The sequence below is a fragment of the Solea senegalensis genome, linkage group LG2, assembly GCF_019176455.1.
Source record: "Solea senegalensis isolate Sse05_10M linkage group LG2, IFAPA_SoseM_1, whole genome shotgun sequence".
Lineage (NCBI taxonomy): Eukaryota > Metazoa > Chordata > Actinopteri > Pleuronectiformes > Soleidae > Solea > Solea senegalensis.
In genome coordinates, this window is record NC_058022.1 from 8,495,250 (window position 1) to 8,513,173 (window position 17,924).

Sequence of the window (17,924 nt, forward strand, 5' to 3'; positions counted from 1 at the left end):
GAGGCATCTTTTCTCAAGATGTACTGTATTTAAGGTGCTGCAGTCTGCCATACAATGTTCAAGGCCGTGAGATTATTCATCTTACATAAATGCAGTATTTCTTGTATGAATTGCCACTGGTACAAACCATTTCATGTCCCTAAACCTAATCTCTTTGGTCATTGTTTACAAGATTACAATTTTAAATTCAACTTTATGATGGCACGTGGTGAAAACAGCAGCAAAAAAACACTCATGTTTACACCGCCAAAGTGGCAGGAAAAGCTTTTGCAACAGTTCCAGTTTCAAGCCATCAGAATTCTCTGCACACTTGGAAACCACTAATAAAAATATCCGACCATAATAATGCCCTCACAGTGGACATAATCCAGGCCCGTATTCTGACATCTAAAACCTTCTAATGAACTTTACCTGAGTTGTTTACCTGAGGTAAAGACGTACCTTTCTTCCCTTGCGGTTCTTTGCAGTTGTCATGTAAGCAGCCACTCCAGGATGACCACTGGGCGAGCAGACAGCGGTTCCTGCAGGGGACGGAGCAGGGCTGGACACCCGAGGGGGGCTCTACACCAGCACACAGCCTGGCATTCACAGGTCTGGATACTGAACAGACAAAAAAAAAAAAAACAGAGGCAAGAATAAAACATAAATTCCAGGTCATTTGTTAAGGTTAGGGTTAGGCTACTGTTACCATAAACATGAAGGTCAAGCAAGTAATTGTCATGTTCTGGTTAGGGTGATGCTTGTTAAGTCCCCAATGTGACTATCACTCATATTGTGGAGATGTTAATATTTTTAAACACTCACATTTTTCTCCCTTACAAAGTTGGTTCCCTTAACATAAATCATGTAAGTTGTAAGTGATTACATATTTCACATGAAGGGTAAGGGTTAGAAATCAGTTCTTAACCCCAACTAAAGTTATTATGTTGATGGTTATCAACAGACATGTCGGTGTTCATCATTCATTTATTTCTTTATTTGAGTGGGGACACTGCACACTAACGAAGAGTAAAGAGGATGAAGAAAACTGCCATTGGGCTCAAATGAAGAAAGAAGCTCAAACATTAATAACGGCTTTAGCAGCAAATTCTGTAGACTGTGCAGAAAAGCAGGGTAGATATCATAGCAGAGCTTTTTGTGGAGTCAAAAATAAAGGAGGAAATAGAAAGTACATCTCATGCCTGGCTCAGGAGAATATTAAACCAAGGGAAGCCTGCGAGCTAAAGGAGTAAACAGGAGCTGAAAAGGGAAATATTAAGGCAAGTCACGGTCTAACCAATTCACTGCTAAGCACGGTTGGCATCATTTGTAGATCACAGACAGCTCTGCCACCTGTAATGTGCTCCGACATTAGTCTCTCACACAGAATAAGAGGGTATCTTTTTATTCTGGGACAACAAGGGAATTTATTCAATCTAATAATCCATTTTGATGCGCCTCCGCACATCACTGAAACGCAAATTTCCATTTAAATAAGAGCCCCGAGAGAAATTCCCTAAATGTCCATCGTGCATTTTTGTCTTCTAACCAAACGTAATTTACATGGTGTTTGATGTCCTTTGTAAAAAAAGAAAAAAAAAGAGATGTTTGTTTAAACGCGCTGATAAAGTGCTTGGTACAGATGTTTCTTATTTGTTCCCTCAATTGTGATTTCACAAGTTTATCTATTGCATTACTCTTGAAAACATCAAATCGGAACAAATTGCTTTGCACATTACAAATAGCTCCCCATGTTACACACTCGCCGGTCACATCTGTTTACATCAGCAGAAGCCAAGGAAAGCATTACAGCTGACATATTGATCTCTGTCCTTCACGCTGGATCAAAGAGCCGTCGTCATAGGTTTTCTCCCAACACTGTCACTGTTGGACACAACACATACCTACCTCAAAAAATACGACAGAAAAATGATATGTTATTATCTAAATTGTTGTGTTTATTAGGCAGGAATTGAGTGCAATTTGCAAAAGACCTTGAAAGCCATTAACAGCCACCCACTGTGTCCAATTAGAAAGATTAATGAAATACTTGATATGCATGTGTTCCCTGTTTTTCCTCCGTTGTGTATGGTGATTTTATAAACTCTAAGATTAATTGAATCCGAATTTGGTAAGTAAGTGAGTAAACTTTATTTATATAGCACCTTTCACAGATTAAAACAAAACAAAACAATACTAATATTAAATTTAATAAGAACATAAAATCCCAAAGACAGAACAATAATAAACAAATAAAATGTATATATATATACACATATACATATATCATATGAATATTTTTACCAAAAGCAATTAAGTTTAGCTTTGCATTACAACCTAGATTCTGGGTTGTTAACACAGTTTACTCAGAGGTTTGAGCATGTATCAGTGGTGCTAATCCCCCACGCAGAGCGAGTGCAAACATTAGTGATTTAACTAAGAGCGCGCTTTTTCTCCTTTATTCTTTAGTGCTAAATAATGTCTCTTCTTTCCATAGAGACGAAATTTTCCCTAGACAGGAAGTGGTGACTTTTATTTTCTGTAGTGAGGGCGGAGGGTTAGTGAGAGCCACCGTCAAAGTAGAGCACACAATATAAATCACAAACAATCTAAGATGTAGTGAGAATGACAACTGTTGTCACAACTGTTCGACATGTATTCCCTTTTAACTTATTATTCATTATATTAAACATATGAAAGAAAGAAAAAAATGAAATAGCACCAGTGCACAGTTTGGAGCTGCAAACAAGCCATTTGTGTAATAATGGGATCACAACCAACTCGGCTGATTTGGGTCAGAGAAATCCCCCCAAGTACATTACATCAAAACAATTAGTTCACCCAACAAATCTATGATAATTAGTGTATTAATCTGCATATAAAGGCTGAACAATTACAGTTTACAGGAAAAAAGAAAACAAAAACTTAAGTACGAAACGTAAAATGGAATGAGTATGTTTGCTTGGCACGTGTTTTTGTATGTGCATGTATATCCACACAGAGTTTAGACTAAGATCAAGAAATCAGGTTCTGATATCGACAACAAACCAAACTTCTTCAACTCTGCTTTTAAAGGTCTAAAATAACCACAATACAAGATGAGATTCTGTCTCCTTTAGACTAACCTCAGTTACTCTTAAAACTAATTATCTACTTTGACTAAATGTGTTATGGAGTTGTTTTATCACAAAGTGTTAATAAATCTGCATGCTATCGAGTCTTCCTCTCCCTCACTCCTCTGCTGTTTGTCCACTGTTTGTTCCTTTCTCCTGCCAATTCACCCGCACATGGCACCAGTGGTCATATTTCTCAACCTCACAAAGTCTATTTTACTTATTTCCAGAAAGCACCCATTTTCTTTTTCAGCGCAGACTCGACAGATTTCACAGATGCTTCGACGGGATAATACAAAAGGAGGGGGTGAGATGCAAAACGTGAACGTAAATAGTCCTAAACCCTATTTGTAATTACTTGTACTTTGTATGCGTTTTGAGATCATCTAATATGTATGCGTGACTATACAGCATGTACAGAAAAAATACTGTTAATATTTAGGTTCAAAAGATGGTTTTGCTACATTATTACATTAAATACACAGAACAGTGACAACGAGGAACTGGGGATCCAACCACCAACCCTGTGATTATAGTGGACAAACTGAAAAAATAATGGCTTTATTCCTTTTCTAAGAACAATGAAAATCCCTGTGTGTTTAAATGGTCAGCGGTGTGTTCCACTTGTCAACCAGAGCAGGACAAACCCATTCACAATTCCCCCAAACACGTCAAGGGTGCCGAAGTGGATGTGCTCGTCTTGACTAATTTGGGTCTCAATGTCCTATAGATTTTTGGTCCTGCAAACGTTTACAGCACAAAAGAAGAAACTCCAAAGAGTCTTTCATCCGGAAGATCAAAGATTAAAACTAAAGCCAATGCGAAGATGCAATCTTCAGTCGGGCTGGGCCTTGTAAATCCTGCAGAGACAGGAAATCTGCTGTATGTGCAGATTGAAGGAGCCAGACTGGGTAAAGAGGGAGCAGTCTTGCCAGAAAGAGAATGAGGAAGTTGGTCCTTTGAAAATAGACGTGTCTCTTGATTCAAGCTGCTGGTCACACTGATGGCTGGTGTGTTGTTTGCTGCTGGTTAGCTTCAGCATTAGCCCCAGGCAATAGTCACTGGTTGTGTGCTTGCCTTAATTGTGCGGGTAAACGCGATGATCCAGTGACGAGAAAAGTGACACGCTGAATTGCTTGACGTTTGGCATTAAATGCACCTTTGCACAGCACACTGTCTATGAACACAGGGAATGTCCATCTAAAGCTGTTGGGGAAGCAAAGTGCAAAGAGGATTTGGGAAGGCTCTATATCAGTCTCTCTCTCTATCTCAAAAGCAGGGGCTTTTTTGAGATAAGGCACCTGAGACTCTCTACACCTGTTCACGCAAACAGTTTTAAAGTGCCATGTCAATCTGTATACAGGTGTATTATCCTTCATAGACAGTAATCCAGTAGTAATCTATTTATTTGTATTAATCCCTGTAGGGAAATTCCGTCTCATCATCCTCTACTAGAAACCTTGTAGAATTAGAAGTAGGCAGCCACTAGGCAGCGCCCGGGAAGCAATGGGAGTTGGTAGCATGCTTAGGGGTACCACAGCCCTTTGACATGGTGGGGACTCCAACCGGCAACCCTCCGGTTACAAGCCAACTTTCCTTTCCACCGAGCTATGTGCTGCCCCACTATTATCTCTGTATGCAGAGTGGTCGGCCCGTGCTACAGTGTTCTGACGTGGTTTGAATGAGAAAATGATCCTGACTGTCTTCTGTACTAAAAGTGTCCTTCCTGATTTTACACATAACTTAAAGAACAAACGGGCTCTGCCGCTAACTTTCACCTTCATAATTTATACTTGCGGCTTATATCAAAACACACTGCTGAATTCATTTGGAATTTATTGCTTCTCCCGATCCCTGCATTAAGAAAGATTAACAGGTTTCAGGGTTTTTTTTTTTTCCCTTACCCTCTTTCCTGTGATGCGGTGCTGACTCATCAGGGACTTGAACACAGTAGGTCTTCCTAGTTTGGATGCCCTCTCCACACAGAATACTGATGTTCGCCAGCCGTCGGTCCTGCTGACTGAGTAAGGGGAGGATACGGCAGTCATCCCAGTCAGTGGTCCTCCACACAAACCTAACGGAGCACAGAGACATGATTATACTGGTGATGAGAAACAAACATGTCAGATCACGTGCTCAACAAAATGTACTTAATTACACCAGTACACAAACAAACAGGTCAAAGCAAAAGAAAACAAAAATAACAAAGAACCTCTCTCGCTGTATGTTAGAAGGAGAATGACGTGATTATTTTCATTTCAAAACATCTCATAGCTCTGGAACATGCAGTGGTGCAGAACGCAGTAATACTGGAGGAGTTTACCAGAACAACAGCCAGTAGTAATCTATCAAATGCTTAATTTCCTTAATGAGCTTTCCCTAATCATGTAAATCCTCCACCCTCAGGCACTCCACGTAGATTCAGAAAATTAAACAAAATCTGCGACGAGGGGGAAAACAAAAATCCTCAGTTGACTGCTTTCTTCTCAACGAGTCAAAGTCTATATTAATCCAAGTGACACTAAAACAATGCTGTTCTGTCAAATACCGTTTGTCATCCCCATCATGTCCACTGGGTCAGGAAGTCTCAACAATTATAGGCGGTGTCACAAGATAATTGCAGTTATGCCATAAATATGCACAAAGTAATTTAATTGTAGAAGCATGAATGTTTGCAGCCTCCAGGCGTTCTATCATAATTATTCAGGTGAAAAGGCTCAGAGACACAAAATTAAAAATCATTATTTGGTTTTAAGAGTTTGTCATTTTCTGCATCAGGAGATTGGACATAAATGGTTGGGAAAAAGAAATTGTATTTGAGGATTAATGGTTAAACATAAACATAGAATCATTCTTAGTATTAAGAACCACCTGGGGCAATTTGGAAGCAAATCTCCTATGATGTTGCAGGCTTCTTTTTCCTCAAGGGCAGGACACCGCCTTCCTCCGCCGACAGGAATCTGCGTCATGATTCGTGACCGCAGACGGTATCCAGGAGACAGGTCAGTGGACCGGCAGGTTTTAGAGCATGGACTCCACGAGGACCAACCAGACACATGACAGTCTCTGGGCATCACACATGCCTGGTAGGTCAGCGGAGGGTTGTCCTTGATACACAGGCTGCAGATTGAGATGAGGAAAATAACAACACAACTTTTAGTTCTCAACAAAGCATGTGAACGCTTTAGAGTTTACAGAACAGAATATCTATCGTCTGCCCATATCTCTGTGTGTGCAGTAGAATGACAAAACGGTGTGTTTAAATAGATTTAAATAGGTGGTATGTTTATTGTAGACACAGAAAATGTGACAAGGAAAATAGTGGTAACGCTTAAATTTATAATCAAGTAACAACATGGGAACAATATGGGAAATTCCATTTCATAGTTTTAATGTTTATAATATTATAATTATTATAAGCTACCATGAGTACTGCCAGATGAAAATGCCTGATATTGGTAATCATCATGTTATAACGTTTAAATGCATCCTTCCTTATTTTATGTCCAACACGCATTATTTTTAATTTAAATGTAAGGTTGTTCACAGTCTTTTAAATACAGTAACCTTTTTTTATTTGGACACCTGTTTCTGTGCTATTACTATAAATCTAAAATTTATGTTAGATTAGCACACTATTACATTGTCAATAGAAAACGATTGCCAAATAAGATGGTAAGAATATTATATTGCATCCTTATTCCTATAGTATTATCATGTTACTACTGAATTGTAATGTTAGGCATTGGAATAGTTTCTGCTTGGAGAAAACGTCCAACGGATATCTTGATCCCCTGAAGAACAATTGACCTTTTAAACCATTACACGCCCAGATAGTGAAAGGTCTCAGACATAAATTCAACCTTTCACAAAACTGATATATACCGCAGAACTGATATTCTGTACTCACTACAAAAATGTGTCATGTAATTAGCGGATCCATTGTTGAACTCTGATAAAGTAATCTGCTGGATTATTAAATTGTGAGTACAATGCTAATTTTAGAGTTTAACGTCATAATTAGGATGTAATTAGAAAAGCAGAATGAGTCAGGTGGGAAATCCATATTTCAAAAGCTTAAATCCTGCTTTATAGTAAATACCATGGTGATCAGGCATTCTACAATGAATGGCCTCTCACACTTAAGCCATAAAGCCAGCGAACCTGTCTGAAAGAGGATAATAACATGCACAGGCATGACAAGATACGCCGTTTTAAGCTCCTTCAGCTCAAGCAGCGTGGGACGGCCAGAAGTCATCGTATGAAAAACTGTCATGACGCTTCATTCAACGGCGTACATGAGTTCAAATCTCTGCCAATGCTTTCGCGTTGATCTCACTGAACGTAATCCCAATGAAAAGCCCACAAAAGGAATGAGAAAGACGTAACAATGAAACCGCATCATCCTACAAACATGGAATTGAAAGGCGCTTTCTGACATGTGACGGTCGCTGATTCACTGTAACAGTCAGCTAATGGTGTCACTTTACACCAAACAGATGGTGTAGTGGCATTAAGTCAATATAATATACATGCAACGATTTTCTCTCGGCTTGAACAGAAAGCACAGGATGAGATGTTGTTTATGAATGTGTGTGCGAACACGTGTGTGTGTGTGTGTGTGTTTTCTTTGTGTGCGGAAAAAAAAATCCATTCTTATCAAATGGAAATACCAGAGTTAGCTCAAACACAGACAGCAGGGGAGCAACACTTGACATTTAACACAGTAGTCGCTCACCATCCTGCCAGTGTTATAGTGAAACTAGCCCTCACATAATTTACTTATAATTGAATAAATAACCTCCATCGATGGAAAAACCATTTGAGTTCAGTGGATACACCGCCATATAAAGAAAACATCCCACTGAGACCACGAGAGCGGATGACCACTGATCATTCCCCGCTCATTAAAAAATACGAGATTGGATGAAACACAAAAACAATTAACTCTGCCAGGGCTATTTCACCTCACAGACACCCACATTCAGCAGCCAACCCTGCTCACTGCACCCTCTGCTACACCAGCGGATAAAGAGATTAATGTAAGATGAATCCATTTATCTGTACAGTACTGTTCCCAAGACAAACTCATTCAGCCACTGAGCTTTCATTATAATCTCAGACTTGCCTTGGACCTTTAGCAATGCCCTTCTTTTACACCCATTCCTTTTGTTTCCCATAATTTCATGAAGACTGAGCTCTTTAATTCTCCCCGTGTAAAAGGCACCTTGCGTTGCTTGTGAAAGGCTTACCTCAGCATAGCATTTTTGCCATCACTCCTTGTGCAGCGGACTTGTCTCGTCTGGTATCCCACCTCCAGTTCCCAGGACATGTGGTATGTGTCGTGTGAATGAGCATGGTGATGGTGGTGGTGATGGTGGTGGTGGTGGTTGTGATGGTGAGAGGTCAGTGTGTGCTGTGAGACAGTGTTGTTCTCTGCGGCGCCGGTGCTAAAATCCACTGTGGTCCTTCCACTTAACAGGGTGTCCTTGTGATGGGGGAGTCGGCACTCGCTCCAGGCTCCTACTCTGAGGGTGTACTGGTACTCGCCCTCGCCGGCGTGGCAGTTGACAGGGCTAGAGCAAGTCCTAATCTCAGTCAGGTTGGGGCAGTTTGCGCCGCCATACATCGGTGTGGCCAGGACATGTCGAGTCCGATGTTGCAGGCCAGAGCCACAGGTTTTGCTGCAACTTGACCAGGGGGTGAAGTGTGACACCACACAGTCCTGGGGACACGGGATGAGGCAAGCCTGTTCCACCAGTGGTTTCTGAGAAAAGAATTCACATATCCTCAAGGTGACTGTGGTGCGGTTTGACGTGCGCACACAGTGGACTTGGCGCCTCTGGATGCCATGCTGTGCTGTGATGCACTCCGCTGTCCTCAGCTTCAACTCATTGGAAAAGAAAGGGACAAGAACACAGCTGCCCCAGTCAGACACCTCCCACTCAAAGAGGTCCTGGTGCCAGTCACAGACCTTAAAGCAAGGTCGCTGGCTCGCTGGCTTTTCCATGCGCTGGCAGTGGGTATGGTGGGTCGTCCAGCCCTCCATGTGGACACACCATATCGTCCTTGTCTGAACCCCACCAGACCCACACACCTCCCCAGTACACTGACTCCACTGACCTGCAAACAAAACAAAAGGGTATATTCATTACTATCACAAGTTTTAACCAAATAAAAAATGCATTTGCTGGTAGCTTGCAATCAGCCAAAATTCAAGGCCATTAATAAAACCTTCATGATTGCTTTATTCATGAACTAAGAAAGAAAAGAATGAAGAATAAATAAGTTCTTTGGCACAGATGACTAAATTCAGTTGGGGTCTTGATCCCAGCTGATAAATATCTTGTGTTATGCCTTAGGCATGGCCAGCAGATAGGTGTGGTATCAAAGTCTCTAACTCTGGCTTTTTTTGCTTTGGATTTTAATTTAAATTAAAAAAACAAAAACAACCATTAACTTAAAGCCAGTGAAAGCAGCCTGTCTGCAGAGAAGAAATACTGCACATGGAAGGATTTTATAGATTTCTTTAAAGAAAGACTAATGATTTTCATTAAACATAATGTAGACCAACCAAATAGATAAAATGGATTTTGCAGTGGTCACACTTCTTGTGGATTTGAGTTATCTTGATGTGCAGCTAATTATGTTGACTGAATTCATTTATGAGTACAATCAGGACTGCTCTTCAAAACGACTGAATGGAATTTGGTGTCTGTAAAGGTGCATTCATTTTGCACCAGCCTTGTTTAGACCGGATGAACCTAACCGTTCATGAGCATTTATGCCACTTAGTGCAGTTTGTTTGGGTCAGTGTGAATGAGTCCAATACCTCAAATGTGTATCAAGGAACTGGACTCTGGTCCACTTGAAAGAGGTGGTCTCAGACCACTTGCAAGTGAGCTCTGGACTGATTTGCAGCATTTACAGCTACAACCTCAGTGTTCTCGTTCACATCACCCATCATGGGGACATGGTCGCACCAGGGAGAGAACCAGTGATGGATGGAACTGAAAAAGACACCAAGTCTTCCTCCGCCGCACATTTAGTCAAGCATCATCACCCTGGATCTTCTATCAGGTGGGGACCAATCATGCAAAGTATCCTCACGCTGCCCTTAATGAGTTATTCACAATTTACAAGGCACAATCCAAAGAGCAACACTGTTTTCTTTTTCGTATATTAAATGATTAAGTGCTCACAATATCACAGATGGGAAAGTTCAAATGGCAACATATGCTTCATTACTGGTCATATCTCCCAAGGATTGAAAGTTCATTTGTTGGTGTAAATGAGTTAACAGTCAAGGTGACAGGTTAAAGTGTTGATTGTTCTGTAGTTCAATATATAACTCATATTTCTGCTCCAGACTGTGGAGGGAAACTATATAAAACATGGTGCCATGCTAAGTGTTACACAACTCCAAGTAAGAGTAAGCAGCCAAGTTAAGCTGCAGTTACAATTGGTGCAAAATTCACTTTTCACTCCCCATGAAAATGCCGAGTCCAATCAATTTCACAGAGTTAAGTGGTGAAAGAAAATCAACATTTTTACCAACTCACCATTATACAAGAGTGAAGATGTGGCTCATATTTGCAGAATGAAACAGAATCACATGTGACGACAACAACAAAGCATGTATGGCAACAGCATAAGAGCAATCTGTCATTTTCCAGTTCTCAAAAAATGGTAGAGGTACAGTCCGTGGTCACAAAGGCAACAGAACTGCTTATAATATCCCCTATTGTGGGAAAAACCTGTTTCTGCTTCAAAATGTGGCTTATAATAGACAACCTCCACGACTGCAAGCTGACCACAGCCACCTTTAGAATAAAACTCCACACTGCCCACACTCTGGCACTCAGAGTGTGGCAACTTTTGACATTTGGAGATATTTGGGTTCAAAATGTAGCCACGCTGAAAAGAAAATCTTTCACAGTACAAAATGTTTATATAGAGCTCCAGATGCCACCCGACTCAGTTTGCGAGAATTTCACATTTTATGGAACAATCTCCAGACTGAACTGAAAATGTCTGACTCGATTTCCACTTGGAACCTTTTATTGTATCTTATTAGACAGACCACACACAAAAAAAAAAACATTAAACAGTGCCCGTGCTTTTAAATCATTACTGTGACCTCAACTCTTTCACTCTGTACCATTTACCATGACGTGTGCTCTTGAACAGGTCACCCTTGGAAAATAGATTTCGATCTCAATGGGTTTTTATCTGGTTTAATAAAGGCTAAATAAAATAAAAATAAAATAAAATAAAAAGTTTTATTGCCAAAGCTGAAGTTGGCATCCAGATTCACAGCTCCCCAGTTGGCAGTTTAGGGGGAAACCTATAGAAGACATAACTTAAAAGACTCATGTCGCCCTCCTTTCTCTTCTTCTTTCCGCCTCTCGCTTTAGGGGTCGCCAAAGCAGATCATCCGCCTCCATCTCCCCCTCTGTTACAGCAACTGTCCTCTTTTCTGCTCTGGTTTTCCTCTTTTCCCTCAATCGTCAACACCCTTTGTCCAATAAATTCACTATCGATCCCTAACAATCATGTCCCTAACTTTGTCAAATAAAATAAAGGTTTTATTGATGTCATAGTGTGTTTTAAAATTCAGTTAGGCTTTACATACACACACTTTAACGTCATTAAGAAGTGCAAAAAAAAAAAACCTGATGTAAGTTATGTTTCCCTTACATTTCCCCTTAACCGCCGACGGGGAAGCTGCAAATCAGAGTTGTGATTAACGACGGTACCCGTTATGAGGTGATCACTCTACAAGAGGAATCTGTTGCCTGTAGGTTCCAATTCCTCCATCCTGCTCCGAGTGTGTTTCACAGCAGTGATCCACCTCTGCGCTCCTCAGGATCTTTTGTTATCCAGCAAAAGGCTTTCTCATTAGCCCGTCCTGACATATCACCAGGTATATATGCTGCCGGTTATACATCTACGGACATGATGAGAGTGGTTGCCCCAATGGTGTTACCATGGTTGCGTGTCATAAGTTACCAGAGCTCTGTGTGGATCTCATGCAATGACGCCCTCCTCCCCCCACTGCACTACTACTTTAATTGCTTTTTTTTTTTTTCTCAATTTTGTCGTTTTGTTTCTCAATTAACTCGTAATTCAGAAACCCAATCCAAAAAGGTATAAAAGGTTCATGTTGATGGATTTGTTCAACTCTTCACCTAATTGTCAAAATATGCAGACATAAATCTAAAAGGAAAAAAAAAATGTAATCACTTGGCTGATGTCATGTTTGCTTATCATCCAGATACTTTGCCACATGCTATGAAAAGCATAATTTGATTTATTTCTTCTAATTGGAAGTAAATTGATGCAATAATGAGATCCCACTGGTTCATAAATTGCTTTGGAATGACAAAAAAAAAAAAAAGAAAGAAAAGAAAAGTCATTTTTGTGCCAGAGAAGTCACTTGTTAACACTTTGCTCCCTGGCTGATTGTCATCACAACAATGCCGCTATGAAGCAGTAGATCGCTGCTTAAAGGGACATATTTCAAACTGCTAAATTCTTTCATAGCTCATCAGAGCACATAATTGAGTTTATTAGTCTTAGCTTTGCTGTGGTAATGGAGACTTCCAGGGTAACTAAAATCATTATCATTCATTAAAGAGATGTTCTTGTATCATGCACTGACTGTTCTGACGCAATGCAGCACACTGGAAATGTGCTGCTGATGACAAAGCTCAAAGGTAAAGAATTTGCATAATTTATTACTTTCAATTACAGAAGTGCTCTTGTTTTTTTTTGTTTTTGTTTTTTTTTTTGCATTGTAAAGAACATCAAATGATTTGTCCACTAGGTCGGAACCGATAGGAAACTGAGAAATAATCTCTGTGTTCATTTATCATCCCATTGTCTTTCTTCACAATGCAGCTGACATTGGTGAAGGCAGTAGCAGAGTGGTCACCACAAAAATCAGGACTTTTTTTTTTTACCGCTGAGTGGGTGACTCGTTGAGAAAAAAGAAATAATGGAGAAAGAGAGAATGAGGGAGAGAGAGGGAGATATTACTGTGTTGTGGTGGTAAGTGCGGCGTGTGCGGCCACAGTGTCGCGCACATCTGTTTACCTCTCCAGGTTTGAACATTCTGCTAACTGAGGAGTTATTGAGGCGGCCAGCAATAAACTACCTCTGACTCACTTTACATGAATAACATAGCGAGTCAAGAAAAAAAACAAAAAACTTTTGCAAGCATCTGAGAGGCTCACAGAAATAAAGTAAAAAAAATCCAGAAAAAAAAACCGAAATTCTTCAACTCGCTGTGTATCAAGCAGTAGTGACTCGGCAGACAGCGGAGAACGAGCAGAGCAGCAGAGTTGGTTCAGTGTAGACATCAGTCAAAGTCTGAGTTCATTTAGCAAGGGAGCTGTGTGAAACTTTCCATCCTGCTTTCATCACAAATCATAATAACGAATACAAGTGGAACTTTGCATTTGTTTACTCCTTTACTACAATTCCAGTTTATCACATTCTTTATATTTGGTAAAGAACTTTGTGTCAATACTAGTTAGTTTCTGTTGATTCTTGAAAGCATGTCGAGACTGCATTTTTCATTATTTGGCATGTTTAACAAATCATTGCAGTAAATTAAGGTTAAATGAACTCAATTCATCTCTATCTCTCAACACATGAAGCAATGCCTTTTCTTTTCCATTTACAATCCAGGTAACACATGGTTCCAAGTATGACCTATATGTTACAGGTGGTATATAAAATGTTGCCCGGCATTAACATTAAAGAGAGCTGCACACACAATAGAGGGAAAAGTTTCAACTTGACTGAAGACACCACAGGATGATTTAGGATTGAGTCAGGGCCCTTCAGGTGGGTTTGTCGGATTTACATCGCTTCATGCTCCGAGTACTCCATGCACCATCTCGGGCCACAGCAAACTGACATCTATCAAGCCAGACACATGGGCTTTTAGCTTTCTGTACTTTTGTACTTTCTTTTTCATTTTTGAATTATGCAGTGTTATTTAGAGGTGAAATCACTGGTGCTTGAAGTGAGCTCACATTAGCCTTCCTAAACAAAAGGCCATCTGTAAATGAAGGCTCGTTGTTTTGTATGAGCTACCTTGAAAGTGGCTGCATTAGAAATAAGGCCAAATAAAAAAAAAAAACTAAAAAAAAACAAGGACGTATGTGCATGCTGTAACTGGAGCGGCGATGCTCGGGCACAAAGCAATTTGAAAAACGGTGGACCAGCACCAGAATATGCGTGCATTGAACAACAAATTTGTTGACATTCTCAGGGTAGTATGGGTCACTGACTACTAGATTTTCATTCATTAGTTTGCAGTTTTGAAAGCCTATTTTTTTATTTCACTGAACTATTACGGCTGCACGTCCGCTTGAACTCCAGTTGAAAATGATGTGACGTGCCAGGCTATTTGTTTACAACTCTCACATGGAGCTGATGCGCTTTGAACAAGACGCACATCATGTTCCTGTCAGAGGGAGAGAGGAGGCTATGGCAGGTCCTCAACATCATGATGCTGTGACATCTGCAGACACACACTCAATGAGATGGTAAACGATCAACTGTGATTTCCAAAAGGGTGGTAATGTGCATGCTTCCACCATTAGTGCACGGTAATGTGGCTCAAAGACACAGCCTCAATGTAAGGTGAAAAGACCAAACAAATCTTATGTGGGTTACACAACCTAAAAAAGACATAAAAGCCCTTCACACAAGTAAGTTATTAGCAATTCACAGTTGAGCTGAAAGACTTTCAGTGCCAACGCAGCACATGTCCTTCCTGCTCTCTCAGCCAAGTGTGCTGCACTCGCAGTCACTGATGGTACTCTTTCATGCAGCCACACTTTCAATGGTGGTGTTTTCCAACTGTGCCAGAATATGTGTGTGTGATTTATGGAGGTGTGATTGGGAGTGATTCTGCTGCCAGGGGAGCCAGCTAACACAAGCACTAGTTCATCTCCTAAGCTCTGAATAATCACTCTCTCGATCTGTCAGCATTAGCATCTGTCAGGGCCTCAGGAGGAACCAGTCGCCCACAGCTCCTTCATTCCTGTCGCACTTAGTCACCTTGCTTACACCTCCAGGGTACTGCAAAGCCTGTGGGGCCAAAACTATATTTACTATTCCATTTGCATCCCGTTACAAAAAAAACACACAGAAAGGGCAAAAAGGTTGAGCAAATTACACCACAGTGTGGGTAAAGAAGAGGAATTAAACCCAGCCCAGTGTTGCATGACTAAACACGCATTCTCTTGTTCAGCACTGCTCAGCTAAATCTTTAAGTTGGACAAATGATAGCGAAGCTGCACAGCAACAACAACAACACAACAAAAGCAATCTCTACTATGCCCCACAACCAGACCGACAGAGACAAAGCAGGAAGCAAACAACAGAGCAGTCAACTGTCACCGAACCAGCAGCAAGCAATGCTCTATCCAAAAAGGAGAAAAACAAAATAAAGAAAATACTACTACCACTACATCTTTCTGTTCATTTAATTTTGGTTAAAAATTTCCAACGCCATGTGATTGTTTTGCATAAGATAAGAAAATGCTATAAAAACATCCACGGCTTTGTTTGCTGACATTTGTCCATATTCTTACTTTTTTTTTTTTCTTAAAAAGGAAACCGAATACTTAATTTTAACAACAAGCTGCCAGTAGAAGCAAGCAACAGCCCTAGATTTTTAGTTTCATGTTGATGAACATGAGATTCCCTTGGTTTTACAGTGACACAAAAAGGAGCTCATTATGTTTCTCCCTCTGTGTTTCAGCTTTTTATGCCTGATAAGCATCGACTCGGTTTACTCCCTCTCCATTTTCAACTTCCCTCCCTGATTCAGTTTGACTGTTTGGATACATACATCCTTTGTTAAACACTTTGTAATTAAATGATACCTATGCCACTGAGCCTCATTATGCACAAGAGCTGTCCCCCATGCCACATTTCCATCAACAGTAATTTATGAGCAGCACGATGCATCCTCAATTACAACATTCATATATGCAGAAAATCAGATTATCATCAGGCAGTCGATCCACATCGGGAAGACCAGAATCAGCACATTTCAACCAGCTTAACAGCTTTCAGAGAAAATTTGTGAAATATGAGCTCAAGAATTAAAAACTCCTCGCAGGGGATAATCGATGAGCAAGGAAAAGAGTGACAACATGAGCCCTGAGGACCTGCAGGTAAATACGAGAAAAGACAGAGCAGCAAATGGGAGATGTCCGATCTCCCTATTTGAATACAAATCATGTATTTCCATACATTTTCAATAACGGAATGCATTATAGCATTTGTGTTTTGGCTTAGGATACTTAGTTCAGCTTATATTATAGTGAGGCAAAGCCTCAAATGCAGCTTCAATTTCCACACTAATGAATTACTTATCATGGGGCTGCAAAACTATACACATGGCCCCAAAGGGTTTTCGTTACAATTAAGCATTCAGGCCTCCAGTGTCAGTGCCAGACCTACTTGAATGCTTAATCACAAACCGAGTGGCCAGCAGTATAAACAAGACAGGACAAACGTGTATTGTGAACACGGAGTGATCCACATTTGTGCCAATCAGTATCTAACCAAATAAGCACCGTAATGTACACCACTCTTAAGCAAGAGACAATTATGTGTGACAGACAGACACACAAATAAATATGCAGACTGCAACTGATGAGTATAGTCTCTAGTCTCTATTTCCACCGGGTGTGTGTCGTTTCAGTTGTGTTGTTTTTTTTTTTTTAGAAAAAGTTATTTTTGCACACACACACCAATTAGTGATTGTGAATTTTACCTCTGAATTTCACCCATCCTTGTCACACACCAGTAGAGAACCCCCACAAGGGGATTGTGTGCCTTGCACAGAGGCACCCTAGGTCTTGACCCATCCTGAGTTTTGAACCAGTGACCCTCTGGTTACAAACTCAATGTGTTTCCCCTTGGGCTGCCATGAGAAAGAAGTCTTATCACAAAATGCAGCACCCACAAGCTCCTTAGCTCTGATTTTTCTCAGATCAATACGACTGTAATACGTCATTTTAAGACCTTCAGCCAGTATTCCTATACAGTCATTTTTGCAGTTATCACACACAGATTCAGGGAGTATAGGACCCAATATTACTGTACTGCAATTGCAGTATTGTTATTTGTCTTTGTTTTGTCATACGCTGAAGATCATATTGACATTGTAACTTTTACTGTAACAGTTTCAGTTCCATGTAAACTTAATTATTTAGTATTAGCCTACTGTTTACAATTCTTATTTGCAGCTTGTGAATAATAATGTCCAGCATTTAAAATGCTTAATTATTCTGTGTTTATCTTTTTCCCGACACTTAAAGTGGCACGAGATGTGAATTTCAGATCAGCAGATAAAGTACCGATATGGATCTCGTGTCAAACTAATAGTCATCAGTCATCATTGTTCCCAGTATCTAACAGTACTTTTATAAAGACTTCATTGTCTTTGTAATGAGAATAAATCCAGTCTTATCAGTGTCAGTAGATTCACAGACTTGGGTCAGACACACACAAACACACACAGAAAAAAGCCTGTCTTCAGATGGCGCTCAGTTTGTACTCTCTCAATCCAACCCAATCCAGTCTAATTTATTTATAAAGCATATAAAGCATTTAAAACAACAAAGTTGACCAAATAGCTGTGCAGTAAAAATGCAAAGCATAAAACATGAACAGAGCACGTCTCGCATTTAACGTGTAAAACAAAATATAAGACACACTCGGCAGTAACTCCCACTGTGTCAAAGGCCAAGGAGAATAAATGCTTTTTAAAAACAGATTTTAAGACAGATTTATTCA

At 40.2% G+C, this 17,924-nt stretch overlaps 1 protein-coding gene across 4 annotated transcripts in view; it reads right to left on the reverse strand.

The window, feature by feature from the left end:
- Positions 1–17,924, reverse strand: part of thsd7ba (thrombospondin, type I, domain containing 7Ba) — a 158,841-nt gene that overhangs the window by 73,693 nt on the left and 67,224 nt on the right. For all 4 annotated transcript variants that reach the window (XM_044018621.1, XM_044018619.1, XM_044018620.1 and 1 more), the window contains exons 4-7: positions 8,345–9,215; positions 5,964–6,212; positions 4,997–5,166; positions 442–600 (exon numbers count right to left, since the gene is read on the reverse strand). In XM_044018621.1, coding sequence (XP_043874556.1) covers positions 442–600; positions 4,997–5,166; positions 5,964–6,212; positions 8,345–9,215 — 1,449 coding nt within the window. The remainder of the gene's footprint in view (positions 1–441; positions 601–4,996; positions 5,167–5,963; positions 6,213–8,344; positions 9,216–17,924) is intronic.